General features: G+C 41.1%; 1 protein-coding gene across 3 annotated transcripts in view; it reads left to right on the top strand.

The window, feature by feature from the left end:
* LOC141765512 (polypeptide N-acetylgalactosaminyltransferase 18-like) overlaps nt 1-21423 on the top strand; it is a 215266-nt gene that overhangs the window by 132637 nt on the left and 61206 nt on the right. For all 3 annotated transcript variants that reach the window (XM_074631545.1, XM_074631544.1, XM_074631543.1), the window contains 3 exons: nt 2571-2685; nt 12324-12509; nt 13812-13949. In XM_074631545.1, the coding sequence (XP_074487646.1) occupies nt 2571-2685; nt 12324-12509; nt 13812-13949 (439 nt within the window). The remainder of the gene's footprint in view (nt 1-2570; nt 2686-12323; nt 12510-13811; nt 13950-21423) is intronic.

Genomic DNA, 21423 nt, shown 5'->3' with positions numbered 1-21423 from the left:
ATGCTGGTGTTGTTGCAAAACCTGCTGGGAAGGCTGAAGTTGCTCTCTCTCACCAGCTACAATGGTAGGATCAATAGCACTGTGGTGCTCAACCTGGCTATGATTCCTCCTTGTCTGACCTGCTTGCGCAGTGCAAGTTTGCATCTGGATGCTGCCGCCGCATCTTGCCTTCCCCTGGTGGATTCGCAGGCCCCGGTAGATTGTTACTTTGGACCACCCGCAGCCACATTTTCTGAGGATCCTTTGATCGTTCGTCGTTGTCGTTCCGGTCGTTACCATGTTATCTGTCCTGGTTGGTCCATCTTCCATCCCGCCTCTCGGTGGACCGCCGGGCTGTTTTTTCCTTATTCTGCTTGTAGTTTGTTTGGGAGTTCCTGTAGCATGAGCTACAAGGACGTGTGAAGAAGGGTAACTAGCCCCTCCACCCCCGGTGCAGTCTTTCCTGCCGTCAGCAGGTTAAGAAATGTAGTGTACCACCCAACAGACACATTACAAAAATGCCTCACGAGGTGTTAATTGCATGTCGAGTAGGCGTTAATTGCATATCACACGGCCTTAATTGCACCTAAGGCGTAAATTGCGAAATGTGTGCCCTATTGAGGTGTTAATTGTGCCTCAGGGGGGCGAAAAATTGCACCTCTGCAAGTCATCAATTGTGCCTCAATTAGCTTACGGTAGCGCCACAGTGAGGTGACATACATCGGGGTTGTGCTATCCAGCCAATAAGTAAATTGCTGATAATTGTTCATTAGGAAGCAAACTGCAGTGTTTTTCTACATTTCAAATTGGTAATTGTAAGTGACTTGAAACCAACTCTGCTACACAGGTTTAGTACAGTGTGCTACTTACATGTAAACCTAGAACTGATGGTAAGCAAAAATTCTTAGAGAAAAGCATGGTTTTCATGGGTTTCAATACAAAACACCAAAATTTCCTTTAGGAATAAAAGTTAGCTGATGTTCACTGTTAAACAACATCAGCGATTGTATCCACAAAAATGTTACTGTTTTGTAAGAAAAGGTCTCAAGACAGGCAATAACTGATTTGTTATATATATAATTATATTCCACCGTTAGTTTTACTTTCATGCAAGGAATCATTTTTGTCACACAAAGAAAGGTGTCAACTTTTCAGATATCAGATTTCAGATATGATAAGGCAGACATCTCTTTTGTAACAAAACCTGTTCATGTTTTAAAGGGGACATATCGTGCTAATTTTAAGGTTCATACTTATATTTTGGGTTTCTACTAGAACATGTTTACATGCTTTAATGTTATAACAACACATAATTTGTATCATACTGTCTGTCTGAATATACCATTATTTACCCTCTGCCTGAAACGCTCCGTTTTAGCGTATTTCAACGGAATTGCAACGGAATCGCGTTGCTAGGCAACAGTTTGGGTCCATGTTTACTTCGTGGCAGCTGATGTTATTAACATACACTGTGACAGGAAATAAACTGGGACACATTTAGAATGTTTACATTTAAAACCATGTAATTGTCTAAATATTGTATATTTGTGACATCACAAATGGACAGAAATCCTAACGGCTTGTTTCAAACCCAAAATTTCTGAATGCGGGCTGTGTGCATTTCTTCGTATATTGAGCGTTTTGATAGTTTAACAGTATTTATATAGCACTTAAACCTGCTTTATAATATAAAAGACATGAAAATCTGACTTTTTACAATATGGGACCTTTACAATATTACTAAGCTGTACATTGTAGCTTCTTGGCTAAGTGAAGGTCAATACCACTGTTTCACGGTCAAAATCCTACTACAAAATCAGCTAATAATAAATCCTTCTTTATTCGTACCCGACGTGTGTTATGGAGCAAACAATGTGTGTTTATTTCATGAATCTGAAGCTGCATGTGAAACTTCATATAGCTCTTTATCTCATGTACTCAATATACTGCACTATAAAATAAATGATATGTGACGTTGAGATTGAGCAGTATAAACTATATAACTCTGATATGTGACATCTGAATTGTGATTTTGTTGTGCTGGTATCTGGAGGTTGTAGAGAAAAAGATTTGTACATAGTCAATAGTGAGAGGGCCTTGTGTCTATTAGCATTTTGGGGATTCAGTGTTTCTGGGAGTTTGCCAATCTGTGTATCCACAGGGAGGAGAAATTCACCAAAACAAGCTGTTTTCGCAGCGGTGCTGTATTTCATTTTGATAAGAAAAGATGTGTGGGACTGACAGCATGAATACTAATAACAGTTATTTTTAAGTCTTGTTGAATCAGTTTGATGTTGATGAAAGATCTGTTTTTCCTCAAAATTTCCTGAAGTTGTCGTAGGTGAAATCATCATTTTGACAGTTAAGGCCTGTCTAGAGCACCAAATGTGCAGCATACTTTAAAAAAAAAAAAAAATCTTCAGGGCCTTGTTGCCCAGTGTGGGGCTAATTGTGGTTTAGGACTGTGCTTGTGTGTGTGTCTTTAAGATATTTTGCATTTAAACTCCATAATTACTGAGCATTTAGCTAAATACAACACATTTTTTACCTCTTTCTTTGTCTCTTTTCCCTCCCTTCACCCTCTATTCTAGGAGCCCTGCTCTGATTGGCTGCTTTGTGGTCGACAGGAAGTACTTTGAGGATATTGGTCTGCTAGATGAAGGCATGGAAATTTACGGTGGAGAAAACGTGGAGCTTGGCATCCGGGTGAGTCGGCTTGAGAACTTGTATTTTATTAGCCACACAGCCCCGGCAACCACATGTCAGCACTATACATCTGTGCACCCCAGCATACAGTACAGTCCTCTATATACTTCAAACATCTGTAACACAGTGTAATCTGTGTCCTGACCTGTACTCTGTAGAGGCATAAACCGTTGTCACTGTCCAAATTGAAATATCCTGTTTAGCAGGCGTGTCCAGCATACAGAAAAAGGAGAATGACCTTTCCTTTGACAGAATGGGGGCTTTATCAGTCATTCAATGTATTCATTCAGTCTGAGTCAAGCGAACTGCGCTCATTACTAATGATGTAGCAACTGCCAGATGACATTGTGATTTAATGTAGGCTAATACAATTACATTCAAAATGAGTTTTTTTTTTCTATAAAATTCAAGTACATAACCTGACATGTATTATATTATGATGAATGTCATTATTTCTGTTATTTCAGTTGTGTTGCAGTTCCCGGCAGTATTTAGCATTAACAGGTTTTAAATCATTTTCAGCAAACTTAAAAGGGTCTGTCCATTCAACAGCCTTGTTGAAACATTTTCGAAATTAGAGGCAGTGAGTAAGATTCAAATAAAAATGTTTAACTTTCATTAAAAAATACATTTAAAGGGACTCTATGTAAGAATCAGAAATTGCTTGTTAACAGCGACACCTGTGGCCGTTAAGTCAACGAAAGTCAGCGTCCTGTTGCTCGCGCTTGTGCTCGCTCTACATAGACATGAACGAGCATCAATCAAAACAGTGAGGCGACACACGTCAGCTAAAAGCACAATATCACTCTATATTTCAGCTGCTTGGCAGTAATGTTAGCTGACCAGACAAAGGTCTCTCCATGAATCAATGCTGATCCTGGTGTTGGCTTTTCCTGCTTCAGCCTGCCGACCGCGGCCGGAGGGAACAGGGGAGACACCGGAGTTTTGGTCGGAGACGATAACGTTTCTCTCTGCGGAGCCCCGTCACTTCACAAGACACGGGAAACCTCTGTTGGTCTGGAGGAACTGCAGCAGTTATTTCTGCACAAACGTCCACACTAGATATTCTCAGAGCTAAACTAACTCTCCTGCAGTGTGGAGTGTGCACGCATGCACGTGAGAGATGGAGTGAAAGAGTGAGAGGTGAGAGGTGAGAGGTGAGAGGTGCGCGGTGTGTGACGGATACACTTGATATTGCATCATGGCTGACTTCCATATCCTTACAAGCAGCCTTGCTACATTAAGAGCACACTTCTTCCTGCATTGGCACTGAACATTGGCAGAGGACATTGGCACTGAAGTTTAGCACAGGACATTGGCACTGAACCTTTGCTCTGGACATTAAAACTGAACATTTGCACTGGACGTTATGTTGGCACTGGATGTTAGCAATGAAAGTTAAGAATGAGTGTTAGCACTGAACATTGGTACTGGGCGTTAGCACTGAACATTGGCACTGGCCGTTAGCACTGAATGTTAGCACTGGATGTTAGCACTGAACATTTGCACTTGCATTTGTTCTGAAGACAGTGACGGACAAAAGGTCAGATACAGTTTGGAATGAAGGCATTGAAGACATGTTTTCAACTTAGTGGCTTTCTGTCTGGATTTGGTGACTTTTAAGACCCCCTCACTGATTTTCTTTTTTTAAAAAGAGTCTAGCGACTTTTTGGGCAGACCTTAAATTTGCTGATTGAGAGATTTGGAGCATTTTTATTGCTCCTCATGGCAAATGCTGAGCCGGCGGCTCACAGTTAACGCTGCTAACAGCACTAACAGTGAAAACAACAGCAACAACTGAAAGAGCTAACAGTGTTACTTGGGTGGGGGGGGGGAACCGGAGGATGGGTGTTACGCTTCCGCCGCCGTCGGTTGGAACGGCGTTATCGCTGTAACTGCTGTATGAGCGCAGTGCAGAGGGACGGCTGTGAGCTAGCCAATCACCGTGAGTTTTTATTCAATTTATTGCAACGTGTGATTGGTCCACTACCGCAGCAGCTACAACCCATACAACAGAAACTCCTTCTCTTTTATAAGAGTGAGTTTATTCCAGGGTTTGGATCCTCTCTTTTCATGACACTTCAGTTCCACAGTCCATTCAACAGCCTTGTTGAAACATTTTCGAAATTAGAGGCAGTGAGTAAGATTCAAATAAAAATGTTTAACTTTCATTAAAAAATACATTTAAAGGGACTCTATGTAAGAATCAGAAATTGCTTGTTAACAGCGACACCTGTGGCCTCTAAGTCAACGAAAGTCCACGTCCTGTTGCTCGTGCTCGCGCTTATGCTCGCTCTATATACACATGAACGAGCATTGCTAAAAACAGTGAGGCGACACACGTCAGCTAAAACCACAATATCACTCTATATTTCAGCTGCTTGGCAGTAATGTTAGCTGACCAGACGAAGGTCTCTCCATGAATCAATGCTGATACTGTGTTTTCCTGCTTCAGCCTAGCTACCGTTTTGCAAGACGAGCTTCACTAGATATAACTTTGCAGTTTTGGTTTCTTCCGTGTAGTTTGTGTTGGAACAGCATAGCCGCACGCAAGTGCGCATGGGACACTGACCCGCAATGAGTTATACGTGTAAGAAGTTACAAACAGTACCTTTAAATAGTTAATAAATCACATCGCGGATATACAAATTAGCACATGACGTAATCTAGAGACATATAGACTCGACTTTTTGAATAGGCTTTTGCTGCTTCCCATTGAAAATAGATGTCAACACTACATTGACGCTTCAAACGCACCTATACACGACCAGAATGTACAGTAAGGAATCGTAATCTTTCGCAGATTGATTTGATTCCATATGCATGCATCAATTTAAAAATGAATGTACCACCCATGTAATATCACATGCTGATTGTTTAAGGAACTTTCTGTACAGGGAAACAACAGCTGAACAAGCTGGACATCTATCAGAAGCTCTGGTGGAGGATGGTCCTGCTTGGGGTTAGAGAGTGGCAATTGCGTTCTGTGGTTTCCCCCAGTAATTTTATACCCCCATCCACACCAACTTAATGCAGCTTGCCCTCCACAGCTGTGAGTGTAACTTCATACTGACACTGTAGTGTCAAATGATAATCATAATGTGAATTATGGCATACTAAATATTCCCTTAAAAATTGCTTTGAGCTGGTATCATTAATAGTATATGATGTCTTGAATTGCTAAATCCACCGAAGGCTAAAAGTGCCCTGTTGTTTCTGCATGTTGTGGGTCATTGGCAGTAATGTGTCTCTCTTCGGCTCATAAAAGTCTTTTGTGCAGGGTGTTGACTTTCTCCATTGGAGGCCTGAATGTCAGACCTCTACAGTCAAGTCCAATAATGGCTTTCTCCTTAGCTCCTTGCGGTGCAGTGACCATCAGTGCCTTTGTAACATCCAGAGAGGTGATTCTCTATCATAGAGCTCTTTTGGCAAGTAATTCTTCAGTTTAAGCCCCCTCCCCCTCCCCCCCAACCCCCTACTGCAGAGACAAATTGCTTGAACAACTGTTGACATTGACTTATTCAGCAAAGCATAAGCAGCGAGGCCACGAACAGACAGTCCTCTCTGCGGGAGCAGATCTCACCATTGCTTCTGCAACCCCCAGCAGTCAGTGTTTTTCTGACCCACATCAGATGCTCCCTCCAGCTGTCGGCAGCTCTGCCCACATTACACTTTAGCCTACGAACTGAAAGAGGGGCCAAGAGTCACGCACGGTGCTAAAAATCATTTGCCCTCTGCAGCTATGTCAACAAACAGTGAACTGAAATGAACCCAGTCTCAGTGGAGAGACTCTTCAAAGCTTCTGTTCAGCTCGTTGTGCGGTCGTTCGGAGTTCGGGATTGGTTCAGGGTGGGCTAGAACAGGATAGATTTACCCCCGTCTATCTATCTGTATGTGAGGTCTGACGTCCAAGACTGGTTGAAAGGCAACAAAAGGTTAGCAAGAACATCAGCCAGAGTATTGACATTTCTTTTCTTGGGCAAACACCAGTGCCAACGGTGTATTCGAAGTCAGAACCTGACATCAAATGTAGCCCCAACAAGCCTGCCTAAACACATACAAACAGATCATCATTGTCAGTTATTTCATACCACATAGTTGTGACTATAAACACATCAAGAAAAAGTCAATATTTAAATTTTTTGTTGCACTGCAAAAGAGCCCCATGCAGATCAATGATTATGTAAATCAGCAGTGATATTTTTGACAGAATCAGTTCTGCGCACGTGTCTCAAGGGCATTTGCTCTAACGAATTTGTCATATGAGTTCAACCCAGGGTTTAAGTCAGAAAACAGCCAGTTTGTTCTATTTCCATCTCCTTCATACCAAACACAGGCGCCTTTTGTTATCAGCGATGTCATTTTTTTTTCACCCAGTTTCTGCAGAGGCGCTCCATATCTCTGGCCTGCACGCTCCCATTGTGATAAAGATTACTTTTATGAAGCTTCATCTGTGCCGTGGCCTAGCAGTGTGCATATTTAATGCTCATTGTCTCATGACGACTTTTTCATCACAACAGGCGTTCGTCCTCTGCGTGATTTATAATTCACAACTTCATTTATTGTATTTCGCCTCTCATTTTCCTCATTAAAACTTTTAAAAAAGTCCACAAGCGAGATTTTGCTCTGCATTAAACCAAAGAAGACAGACTGACAGACCATTAGGGATGTAAATGAGCTCTGTTTTGTCTGGATGACACATATAAAATCAGTCATACACAAGTTCTAGACATTGGATGCCAACGCAAACACATAAACTGCGACTACTCAACGTCACAATGATGTTCCGTGATGTTTTCTGGGTAATAGTTGGAGCATCACCCTGTTTTATGCCGCGGGAGAATGTTTTTTTTATTTAGAGTGAAGATAACAAATCAAAAAAAGAAAAGGCTTTTGGAAAGGATGACTCAAAAAGACTCGCTCTCCCCCTCTATTTCACTTTCTTTATCTTCTCTCCACACTTCCCACTTTATCTCCCTTTGCTTTTATCCCTTCTCTCTCTCTCTGTTTTATATTTCACACTCTGAATCTCCTCTTTCACCTTACTGTCCGCTTTTTTTTCACGTGTCATTCTCTATCTCGCTCTGCACACCCACACGCTCAGACGCAGATTGTTATGCTCGAAGAATAGCTCCTTATACTCTAACCCTGTGTTGTAAATCCTTTATAGGCAATGTTGAGGTATTTCTGAGGGAAGCGTGTATTATCTCAGAATTTGGCTCTAGTTAGTGTTCCTGCCTGGGCGCCGGGCCAGTGGTACAGTTTTTACTGTTGTTCTGCGGCAGCTCTTTTGCTTTGAAAGGATACAGGGAAAGAGGCCGGCCGCAAGGAGGGATTACAGAGCAAACACACAAACAAAGTGCAGGACTGGAATAGAGAGAACAGGCGTTTGTATTCAAGTCAGCATTAACCATTCCAGCACTTGTCTGGTCGGTACTCTGAAGTCCTGAGTGCCCGCTGCAGAATTTTGAGCCGTGCTATCATGGCAATTAGCAAGGTTTACTTCAGAAATGTGTGTTGCCATGGTAGAAGCATCAGTTCATTAAATACTGTAGTGGCACCTAGATAAGGCAAGATTTCCTGGAGAAGAGATTTACATCTCTTCCCTGGTGAAAATTTGTAGCCTACAGTTGAAACATTTTAAATAGCTGAAACACAGTAGCCTAGGTCGAAACACAGTTTGTGAAAGTAAAATGGAAGCGCTGAAAAAAGTTGATGTGAGATCACTGAAAGCAGTGGAACTGTCAGCTGAAGAGTTTAAAGGTCCCATATCGTGCTCATATTCAGGTTCATAATGTATTTTGTGTTTCTACTAAAACATGTTTACATGCTGTAATGTTAAAAAAAAAACTTTATTTTCCTCATACTATCTGCCTGAATATACCTGTATTTACCCTGTGTCTGAAACGCTCCGTTTTAGTGCATTTCAACGGAATTGAAACAGAATTGCGTTGCTAGGCAACAGTTTGGGTCCATATGTACTTCCTGTCAGCTGATGTTATTAACATACACTGCAACAGGAAATAAACTGGGACACATTTAGAATGTTTATTTAAAACCGTGTAATGGTCTAAATATTGTATATTTGTGACATCACAAATGGACAGAAATCCTGACATCTTGTTTCAAACGCACAATTTCTGTATACGGACTGTGTATATTTCTCTGTATATTGAGCGTTTTGATAGTTTAACAGTATTTATAAAGCACTTAAACCTGCTTTATAATATAAAAGACATGAAAATGAATGGCTGCTATGGCTGAGTACATTTTGCAGATGGTGGAGGAAGGAGTGAGAGATAAGAACTCGGGCAGCCATGAGGACCACCTGCCTCCATGGTAGCCGCCAAAGCCGACGGAAGGGGCTTTATCGAAAAAAGGGGTCGATCACGTGGGGATGAATGAGACCGAACGGGGTCGTGGTGTGGCTAGAGCGTCTGGAACCTGGGGGTCAAGACTTGGAGTGAGGGTTCGCCTCAGAGAGACTTGACAGGATGACTTGAGCTCGGAACATGGGTTTGGTCGATGGAAGGGGATAGTCTTCACGGTATGGCGGCTGAAAACGAAGGCACCATCATATTCGGATGAGGATCGGAGTCTGCTATAGAGGATATGAGTTATTGAAACGAGAAGGGAAGTCGGGGATTCAGTTTTGTAGCCCGGAATGTGAGCGGCGTAGATGATGGATAGGTGTTGGGCTGAGATTAAGGTCAGTTTGTGGATGAAAGGTCTAGTAATTGTGAGTGACCTTTACTTGATGTTGACGGCGGAGTGGATGTCTGAATGGAGAAGTATGAGAATAAGTGGAGGAGGGAGGATCGACCTTTAAGGATGGTTCGGGTGGAGAAATTCAAGTGTCCAAGCAGAGAGAGAAGCTGACGGGCAATTTAAAGTAAACAATGAACCTAACCCTTCATATCTTAGAGCTGTGAGATGAACCCAGAGAAAACCCACACTAACACGGGGAGAACATGCAAACTCCACACAGAAGGGCTGCACTGCACCACCGTGCAGCCTGCAGCCCCTTCTGTTACATTAGCATTGATCATAAGTGTTGTTTGTTAATTAATTCATTTTATCAATCAATTCCTTTTGTTTTGTGATAAGTTTTTACCTTTGTCTATGGCTGCTAGTTTGACCTTGAACCTAAACCATTCCCACTTCATTCACATTAGACACGTCTCGCTTTTCCACTTCCTTAATGAGAACTTTAACCTGTTGTCAAAATCCAACATTCTGTAACAAGTCATTATTAAATTTCCAAATATTAGCAGAGATCTGAGGATGCTTCGATGTTGATAAGAACAAATTAATCATACAGTGATCTGTGAGTGGAGAAGCTGAAATGATCATTACACAGTTCACAAGAGATAAGCCAATCGTCTAGTCTTGAACATTGTCCGTTTCCTGAAGAATTAAACCACGTATGTTGGATGGAAATCAGGTTAGATATCCTCCAGTAATCAATCACATTAATTGTACATAAATTAGTGTCATCACGTTCAGGTTGTCGGCTTCTATGAGGTATACGATCTAACCAGGAATCGGGGCTATATTAAAGTCTCCACCCGTTTATCCAAAGTATAGGTTAATTCCCATTATTTCAAAGTTTACCAGGTTTTGCAAACATGTCTCTATTGGCAACTTTGTTATTATATAGATACATAATGATATAAAACGTTTGTTATTTATCTCCACTATCATCATTATCCAATGTGCGGCTGAGGCTCAGAGAGCAGGTCGTCCACCAATCGGAAAGGTCGGTGGTTCAATCCCAGGCTCCTCCGGTCACATAGTCACGAAGTGTCCTTGAGCAAGATACTTAACCCCCAAATTGCTCCCGAAGGCTGAGCCATCGGTGTGTGAATGAGTATTTAGATTAGATCCTGACGGGCAGGTTGGCACCTTGTATGGCAGCCTCTACCATCAGTGTATGATGAATGTATGAATGTGTATGTGAATGGGTGAATGCTGACATGTAGCGTAAAGCGCTTTGAGTGGTCGGAAGACTAGAAAAGCGCTGTATAAATGCAAGTCCATTTACCATCCAATGACCTTCTGTATCCCTCTTATGATCAATTATAATGCCTGGAAATCTGTGAAATAATACCATTACACCAGCCGAATGTCAAATTCCATGTGTAAAAAAAGGCAGAATCTCCAAGTTGAATTGTCCTAAATATTTCATCAGTTATAACAGAATGAGTCTCTTTTGTTGCTTGCAAAACAGAAAGATAGCTTTACTCTTAACACTATTTTCAACCCCCTGACATTTAAAGATAATACAGAAATAGATATGAATTAATAATCTAACTGCTTCAATATGCACTCAACTTCACTCCAGTGCAGGAATGAACATCTCATCCTTAATAACAAAAACCACAACAGCTTATTGGAAATAAAACAAAAGCCACAGCTTAGACTCCTTTCTTGAACACTTCTAACGGTTTAGCTTACATCTAGTACACATTTAACAAAACCTTGTATACTTTGACAGATGTGTGAGTTTTACCTTGCTGAGGACATCAGTTAAGGGTCAATTCTGTGTCCATCAATAAGTACGTAGCCTTCTTTTAGAAAGACCTTTTTTTCCATTTCTCCTGGCTTCTTGCACCTTGGGCCATGGCTTACGGGCTTCGCGGTCTTCCTTTGAAAAAAGTCCACCTTGAACTGAATGTTCACCTCTTTGCAGACCCTCGCCTCCTTCATTTTCTTCCAGACTTCGCCTCTAACTGTCTGCATTGCAAATTGGATGATTCCTGGTCTGGCTGTTTTGTTGGAAGCAGCTCACTTGAATAGCCCTTATTTAAATCATTAGGTCCTAAAAGATGTAAAATGCACTAATAGCGGATTTTGAAATTTGATCGGGGGGGAGTGAATCGGTGGAATTAAAACTTGCAAATTGAGAACAGCAGGGAGAGAGAGAGAGGAGGGAAGTCAAAGGCGTGCTTGGGATGCATGTTTTATCATTTATCAGAATAAGATCATTTATTGTAGATTATCTGTATGTTTTCTTGTTAGATTTGCTCAGAGAAAATAGAGCAGACGCCGAAACTATCACTGAAGATCACGAGCCGACCTCGGAGCTGTAAACTGCCCAAGTGGTTTACAAAGGTGCCGAAAGGACTCGCCATATTACTACAGCGCCGTGATATGTTTGGTTGAACATTAAGTTTATTGCGAGTTACATTTCAGTTTCTGTCTTCATTGCTCAATACAGATCTATGAATAGCTACCTGTAAGTAAGCCTCATATCTTGTTCAATTTAAACTTGTGTCACATTCATGGGCCTGCCATGAAGCTAGCTAGGCCTGTGTAGACATATCTGACAGCTTCCAGTCACCCAACTGCAAAATGTTGGATAAAAATAAATAAATACAAATAAATAGCATGCACCTGGGTGGGCATATTCAGTGTGCTCCTATGATACCTTTCATTCATACTAATTCTATCAAGCAGGTTCAGTCACAGCAAGGAGTTAATCCCCTGTTTAGAGGATGGAGGTTTAACTGGCATGCACTTGGCAGGGACTGAAAATATCCATACCATTATTTTGGGTCCCTGCAGTCACTAATGTGTGTGTGTGTGTGTGTGTGTGTGTGTGTGTGTGTGTGTGTGTGTGTGTGTGTGTAACAAAGGTGTGGCAGTGTGGCGGCAGCGTGGAGGTCTTGCCCTGTTCGAGGATTGCACACATTGAGCGTGCCCACAAACCCTACACAGCAAACCTGACAGCCCATGTGCGTCGTAACGCTCTGAGGGTGGCTGAGGTCTGGATGGACCAGTACAAGAGTCACGTCTACATGGCCTGGAATGTTCCACTACAGGTACACAAACAGTACACTTGTGTGTTGGGAGTTTGACACTGTGATTGTTTACTGTGTGTGGGCGTAATTGTGTACATTAGGGCTGTAACGGTTTGTGTATTCATGCCGAACCGTCGCAGTCCAGGGGTCACGTTCCGGTGCACGCAGTCGCACGCAGAATATGCGGTAAGTAGATTGATACACGCAATGCGGAACGAAAGCACAGCAGCACCCGGAAGACCCACCTGCGTCCTTTAAAGGTCCCATATTGTAAAAAGTGACATTTTCATGGCTTTTATATTATAAAGCAGGTTTAAGTTCTATGTAAATACTGTGAAGGTATCTTAACGCTTAATCCACAGAGAAATACACACAGCCCGTATTCAGAAACTGAGCTTTTGAAACAAGCCGTCAGGATTTCTGTCCATTTGTGATGTCACAAATCTACAATTATTTAGACCATTTCACAGTTTTAAACGTAAACATTCTAAATGGGTCCCAGTTTATTTCCTGTTGCAGTGTATGTTAATGACATCAGCTGACAGGAAGTAAACATGGACCCAAGCTGTTGCCTAGCAACGCAATTCTGTTGCAATTCCATTGGAATGTGCTAAAACAGAGTGTTTCAGACAGAGGGTAAATACAGGTATATTCAAGCAGACAGTATGAGGAAAATAAAGGTTTTTTTAAACATTAAAGCATGTAAACATGTTCTAGTAGAAACCTAAAATACAAGTATAAACCTGAAAATGAGCATGATATGGGACCTTTAAATCAGTTGTTTGGGAACAATTCGGGTTCTCCGGCCAGGTACAACAGCAGCGGAGCGAGAGTTGTGTACATGGACTGTATATAAAGAATTCCCACATCCTCCATGTTAGCGAATGGGACATGGACCAAACTAAAATGTCAAAGTACACATTAAATAAATCTTTCCCATAGGTGGTACCTGTCATTCGTATCATGCTGATGTATGTTCAAGTGTTAATTTCCCTGATAAGTTTGGTTTTATTTAGTTATTTGATGATGTAAAAACGGGGTAAGATGTCATGAACTGTGATTCTCTCTCGCTAACAAGCTGCAGTCATGCTCGCCGCGCGAGGCTCAACCTCGATGAAGGCAGACTCTGGCTCCAAATGTTGTCAAAATCTCAAGCTGACAGCTTCCCATCATGTTGTTGATTCATTCATTCATACATACATTTTCTTTCTTGCAACATTGGGAAGTTGAAGCTTCTTGTACTTATTTTGTTGCTAGAGGTTAGTATAAGTGAAATACCCAAAAAGTAATCTCAGATGTGTTTGTATTTATTTCCTTCTCTAGAAGTCAGGAATAGACATTGGGGACATTTCTGAGAGAAAAGCCCTTCGATCCAGACTCCAGTGCCGACCGTTCAGCTGGTTTCTCTCCAACATCTACCCCGAGCTCCGATCCTACAGCAACACAGTCGCTTACGGAGTGGTGAGTTAATTTTTCCCCTTCTAGTCTGCAACCTTGATTTGAGTAAAATTCATTTATCATTACGCTGAAAGATAGGCTTGTTAATTAAAGTACACTGCTATTCATCTGATATAGGAGCCCACAGGAACAGGTTCACAAAATCTGTATGCCAGCTTCACAGTTGGAGAAACACTACACCGTACACTTCCCCACTCAGTCCCCGCTGGTTGCTACACATACAGATACTCCTCAAAGCAGAACATAAAGTATTCAGGACTATTTTAATTAATTATGAAGTAGGAACAAGACACTCCCTAAGCTTCAAAAATGAATATGCTTTTGCTGTGGCAGCTCTACCAGCAAGGAATTTTAAAAATGTGTGAACATATTTTCATTTATCTTACCTCGTCACATTTCAGCCAAAAGGCAACGATGTTTTCAAAGACCCTTAATGTGTACTCCCACAATTAAGCCATTTTAATTTCACCATATTACTTCAGTTTGAATCTTTTTTTTTTCACTCTTTATGAGTGATTTATGATTTTTTTTGTTTGGGTTTTTTTAAACCTCAATTAACAGATGTGTTGGTCACTGGGGTGCAGCAGAGCTCAACAATGATAAAGTTGTTATAGGGAGCATCTTTGCAGGCAGTTGCTTTTTTACACATCCAGTAGACACAGAGCAACATTAGCATGTATTTGGAGTTGTGTTTGAGTCAAACACTCACTCCATTTTAGCTGCGTTTTGGTCTCCACCAACTCTTGAGGGAAATATCTGTCTATAATTACTGTACTCAAGTACAATTTTGAGGTAGCTGTACTTTACGTGAGTATTTCCATTTTATGCAACTATAGGCTGAGTGTCCATAAAGCGTTTTTCGCTAGCAGAAAAGGGCTTCAACCCAGCACATTTCTGAACGACCCATTCTCACTCCCAACTCATCAAATACTTACGCATTGTCAATGGCTCTACGCTTTAAATGACGCTCCATCTGACCAAGAAACGATCGTCATAAAAGAACACGTGTACTGATAGAGGGTAGCCAACTGGACGCTCAAGGTACCCCTCCAATGTCAGTTTCCACTCGTTACACAGATACAGTCTCTTTTCAAAATAAACTTCCGACGTAGGTTTACTTACGCAATAAAACGTTGGTTAAATGTAGGCATCAAAAATACTTGGTTAGACATTAAGTACGTAAGTTACGTAACAAAACTAAGGTTAAATAAGTCAACATTGACTCGGTTTCATCCGGGGCATGAACAGTGGTCTTCTGGGGAACCTGCGTCCTGCGTTTATGGCTGTGTACGTTTTCTCCTCATTGAGAACAATTGAAAAAAGATGCTGCCACTCAACACCCGGCCTTTTAGTTCTACTCCACTACATTTATTTGAGTTTTAGAATATTTGTTACATTGCAGATTCAGATTATTAATACAAAATATAAATGAATTAATACATTATGGTATGTCGTTATAGACTAACCCCTTAACAATCCGGGGACCATTCTGTCTTTCAGAAGTTGCACCGGGCTCAGTCTAAAAGCTAGAGTGAATACTGGTAAAACCTACGGAATCCATTGGTACCAAACTTGTCATGCTAGCTTGTTGGTAAGGAGGCTAAATAACGCTAAGAAGTTGTGCTAAATTTTGGCGAGGAAAAACTGGCCATTTTCAAAGGGGTCCCTTGAACTCTGACCTCGAGATATGTGAATGAAAATGGGTTTTATGGTACCCAAGAGTCTCCCCTTTACAGAGATACACACTTTATGATAATCACATGAAGTTTTGGCCAAAAACCATACAGTTGTTTATATGCAGTACAAATGTGTTATTTTCTCCTATTCTAAAATGGTGTATTTTAAATATTTCTGCATACTTGGGTCCTTAAACAGTCTTGAAATTGCATAAATTGGGTATCACTGTAAAGCTAAGACTCTCGTGGAGCCAATGATGCCAACTGTATTCATGTGTGATAATGGTAATCCCCATAGTAGTATTGTAGTGAGACAATTTTTTTAAACTTCACGTCATTGTATAAAATGACATGTGGTGACCTCTGGGATAATCACAGCCTTATGAAACTTTACAGCCACCAACTAGAGACCTAGAGCATTCAGAGGATGGATGGATCAAACTACAGACCTAGAGCATTCAGAAGATGGATGGATCAAACTAGAGACCTAGAGCATTCAGAGGATGGATGGATCAGACTAGAGACCTAGAGCATTCAGAGGATGGATGGATCAGACTAGAGACCTAGAGCATTCAGAGGATGGATGGATCAGACTAGAGACCTAGAGCATTCAGAGGATGGATGGATCAAACTAGAGACCTAGAGCATTCAGAGGATGAATGGATCAAACTAAAGACCTAGAGCATTCAGAGGATGGATGGCTTTCCTAGCTAGATTGACAATAAGGGGGTTTATGAGCAGTTTACACAACACAAGTGCTCGCCATCCAATCGCCGAAAAATAAAATTCTTACAGAAATCTCCAAATGTCAAAAGTTTCTGATTCCACATTACAGCATAGATTTTGCACCATGGAGTGTCCCACGAGATCTTAAAGTGGTATTTTGGAGTTTTTTTTTTATCATTTTGTATCAATTCTAGAGCAGTAAAAAATCATGGTCATGGTGCATAAGGATGGCTCCCACTATAAAAAGGCTGACGCACTGTCCCGCCAACCTGTTTCTCCTGACACTGTTGATCTGGATGCCTCCTCAGCTGGGATGCACACTGTTGCTTCTGTGGGGGAGCCAGACCGCTCTCTGTCCCCAGACGGGACACAAATGGACCAGGTCCCTGCCAAGTCTCACGGCAACGGTGACTCTGAACTGCGGTCAATCCAGAGTGAGGATCAGACATTAGTACTGTGCGGGCTTGTTTGGAGCGGGGCATGACAAGACCTCCTCGCAGACTCTTTAGAGGGTCTTCAGCCAGTCGGGGGAAGTTATGGACTGAGTTTAATTGCCTTTCGGTCACTGAGAGACGTTACATGTTCGTAACGTAGTTGTGCAAAGTCTTTGAAGAACCGCACAGGGTTAGCCAGCTAGCTATTCTGAGGCAGCTAAGCCAAAAACCACAGCGCAGGTCGTTATCTGCACTCACACCGGCTCGTAGAACACCACAGCCACCAATGTAACCGAGCATCTTGGTTCGCCTAACTGTGTGTACTTAATAAGACAATAACCGGGACAGTATACCATAGCATGTCCACCAGCAACTCAGAGGGGCACACAGAAGCACATCTTCAAATATAGAACAGCCTGTTATACAGTATCAACCCAAAAGTTGCTGCAGCAACTTATGAGACATAAGTGAGCATGGGAACGGCCATCACAAACTTATATCATAATGTTCTAAGTGCTTACACACTTTCACTTTATTTCAATTAACTTATTGATCGACATTAGTGATGCTTGCCCATTAATGGATCAATAATCATAATCCAATAATATAATTAGTCTGAAATGTGAAATGAAACGAAATTCTGCATAATGAGTACTTTTACTTTAGGTACTTTAAAGCTGGGGGAGGCAGTTTCTTTTTGGTGTTATTGGGCAAAAAATCCATAATAATATGTTGTGTCAAGTGGTACCGCAGGGTAGGCAGTTTTCTGGAAAAGTAAAAAAAATGCCCCTCCCACCAGACAAGAGGGGGGCATGTGTGTGTGCTTCATACAGTAACCAGTACTAGTACTAGTCATTCATTACAATCATCATCCTTCATACAGTAACCAGTACTAGTACTAGTCATTCAATACAATCATCATCCTTCATACAGTAACCTGTACTAGTACAAGTCATTCATTACAATCATCATCCTTCATACAGTAACCTGTACTAGTGCTAGTCATTCATTTCAATAACTTTCTCTCTCTGAAATGACCTGTGATTGGTCAAAGTCTCCCGTCACGGGCTAGATTTTCTAAAGCCTGAAAACAGAGCCATGAGGAGGAGCAGAAGTCTACTTTTCTCTCACAACACTTGAATTAAAATATGCTGAAAGGTTATTATATTATTTTTGCCCAATGACGCCAAAAATATACTGACTACTCCCGCTTTAAGTGTATTTTGCTGCTATGTACTTTTACCTACAGTTTCTTTCAATCGCTTTGGCTCATTTTTTGAAACAGTCTTCTCTAAACTGTAAGTGTAATTGTCACAACTGTTTGATGGGGCATCTCAACTCTATTGCATGTCTGCAGAAGGTAGTAACTCACCCAAAACACTTCGTTCATGCTTCAAACCGAGTTATTGCGTCATTAACTGGCCAACGCCACCAAAATGAAGACTTGTTTTGTCACAGTGTGAGCCGTACTGGTCAAAATGTTTAAATGTTTTTCACCACGGCAGTCAACCCTGGAAATGTTTCTAATATAGTAATCTGTTTTTTTGTTGACACTGACTGCTTACAGTACTGTTCCAGTATGTCAGTCTTCTCTAGCTGAATGCTGTTGTGTATCACACTGAGCTTTATAGATTGTCATTTCAACAGCAGGTAAAAGCTTTCTGGGAAAAGTCAATACTGTAGGCTACAATACGTCCATGTGTGTATACAGCAATGTGTTACATGTATTATCAACAGAAAATTAACCTTTGAGCTTTCATGTTAATTCATATACAGTGAACAGAACATTTGCCACAAAATGGAATCCATGCCAATAGAAAAAAAAAAAAACACAGCAATGAAAAAAGCTGCTGTAGTTCAGTAAAAACAACTAATTGTACCTCCTCACAGTACTTAACACCATGGCATATATTTATGGAATATACATATATGATTGTGATAACTGCACGGATCATTTTTAATGTGATGGCTCAAACAATGAAAGGATGTTTAGAAGTTGGGAAGAGTGTGACCATAAATATAAAACAGACAAAGTTTTCTATCTATGACTGTGACAATTTCACTGAGAATTAACTCATCAGTTTAGATCATCAAGCCATGTGCAAGTGGTTATTGTGCAAATTATAGACAACTGTACTGGCTTTTTTGTGCCAAAACATGTGCAATTTGCTTGAATGAATGACACATTCTAATCTGTTGGGAACAACAAACTAATTGTTCAGAGATTTGAGCTTGTTGTTTTGAAAAATAGAAAAAGAAATGATCATTCGAGAACTGAGCCAAAGTGAATGAGAAAAACTTTAAGTAAAAACTTTAACTTGAATGCAGGACTTTTACTTTGTAACAGAGTAGGTTTACTCTGGTGGTATTGCTACTTTTAGTCAAGTAAAAGATCTATAAAACAGTGCGTAGGATCCATACTAAAAATGTATGTGCGCACAAAAGCCGAAAATGGCGTGCACCAAAAATAAATCAGACTTATAAAACTGTGCGTACGCACACCTGCAGACAATGTTCCCTTTATAGATCACAGTCCACCTGGAAATGTGTGCACGTGGATCTGCCTCATATTCTGCCCTCTACACGCCCACATTCAACCATAAATGGTCGATGTAAAGCACCTCATGAATGTTTCTGCATGTACTGTAAATGAGTCTTGTTGATCAAAGCAGCTTTACTGTGAATCACGGCAACTACCGAGAGGAAGACCAAGAAAAGTTTTTTTCTGACACAGAGATGGAGGTGCTTGTAGGTGAGGAGGGCTCTGAACACTCGTTCCCTCCTCATTCTTTCATTCACGTCACGTAGTCCTCAGTGCCGGTATATCCACCACCACCACGCAGAATGTTTTACGAGTGTCACACCTGATTGATTCACAACTTGCCAGAATGATCAAGACAGTCGATATCGTTAGAAAAAGGGACGTGATGGTGAGACAGCGCTGATGAGATATTGAGCGGAATTTGATTTGAGATTTCAGTTTCTTTTACATTTGTAAGGTACTTATGGAATAGTTATGGCTCACTAGCACAAATAACACTGCTGGTTTAAATGTTTATGATAAAGTGGATATAAGTATGAAGTGAAGTTAAATGTGTGAGAGGCATCATTATATATATAATGATGCCTCTCACACATTTAATTTCTACAGTCTGGCTTCAATTCACCACCTCACCGTCTGCATCGCCAGTTTCCCCTACCTCGGTGCCTCCATAATGTGCGTACGCACGGGTCAAAGTTTCCGTACAGGCGCGCGCATTCTCCCGTCAAATTTGTTTTTATAGATCACAACTGTTGCGTGGGAAGTGGCGTACGCACATTTCAGGCCCAGTTTTGTGCGTACGCAACGGTTATAAATGAGACCCCTGAATACTTCTTCCACCGCCGCCTTTTTGTTGAAGACAGTGTTCATCGGAGCTTCCTGTTTGCAGCAGGGAGTGACCCTGATGAGAGCAGTGAGCGCCATCCAAAATAGCAAAGTTGCTGGCCGTGAAAACAAAACAGTGAGCTAAAAAACACCTAAACACCACAGAGGTGAGGGGGACTGCAGTCAGGTGACTATTTTCCTCCTCGTTTTCAATACAAGCAACCCCTTTCACATTACACATCATCATTTGATCCATTGTTAAAGTGACAGTAGGCAGTATATTTTTGGCATCATCGGGCAAAACTTCCATAATAACCTTTCAGCATATTGTAATTCAAGTGTTGTGAGAGAAAACAAGACTTCTGCTCCTCCTCATGGCTCTGTTTTCAGGCTTTAGAAAACCTAGCCCGTGACGGGAGACTTTGACCAATCACAGGTCATTTCAGAGAGAGAGAGCGTTCCTATTGGCTGTGACCGGAACTTGGCGTTCTTTCACAAACTTTTTCGTTTTACAGCTAGAAATAGGCATTAACGTTACATAATATTGATTCATATTTTATCAGCGCTGCCTAGTTTGACCGTTTGGTCGGAGTTTGCGAGTGATTGACAGCCATATACAATATATAATATAATAATAATAATAATATAATATACAACATAGACGGCAGATGGACAGCAGACCTCAAATCAGCTCTTACTGCTTGTTTTCCTCCGGTCTGTGAAATCTCTCAGATGCCGTAAGGAGCACCGGAGGACACAGGAAAATGATTTTTTTCCCAGGTTACCTGTTTCATGTACTACTGTCACGATATAGCGACCGTTTTATAAAAATAACTTTTTTTAATCATATTTGCTCCAATCTCGCCTACTTCAGCTTTAATATGTAAATATTGATTAGAGCACCTTAAAGTATTTGAATTGCCATTTCCAGGGTTTTAAGTTTTTTTTGTGCGGCCATTTACAATGCTGTCTTTGGTTTCCCAAAATTTGAAACATATAGAAACCAAGCAAAAGTAAGCTGGTTAAAGACATGTCATCATCAGAGAAATAGCACTTCTTCACTCAGGCATAAGCTGCACCTTAGATGAATTTGGGAGTGAGGCATTATGGGGTGTTCATGTGTTATTTAAGGTGTTTTATTGCTTGGACAGAAAATGTTATTGAAATCAACAAAAAATGATTCATGTGATAAGCAGTGAAATAGCATAAAAACCTTATCATGACTAAACATTTGCATTAAAACTGAACTTTTCCAAGTATTTCACAGCAAAAAC

Source organism: Sebastes fasciatus, chromosome 4 (assembly GCF_043250625.1).
Source record: "Sebastes fasciatus isolate fSebFas1 chromosome 4, fSebFas1.pri, whole genome shotgun sequence".
Taxonomy (NCBI): Eukaryota; Metazoa; Chordata; class Actinopteri; order Perciformes; family Sebastidae; genus Sebastes; species Sebastes fasciatus.
This window is presented reverse-complemented; position numbering and strand designations above follow the sequence as displayed.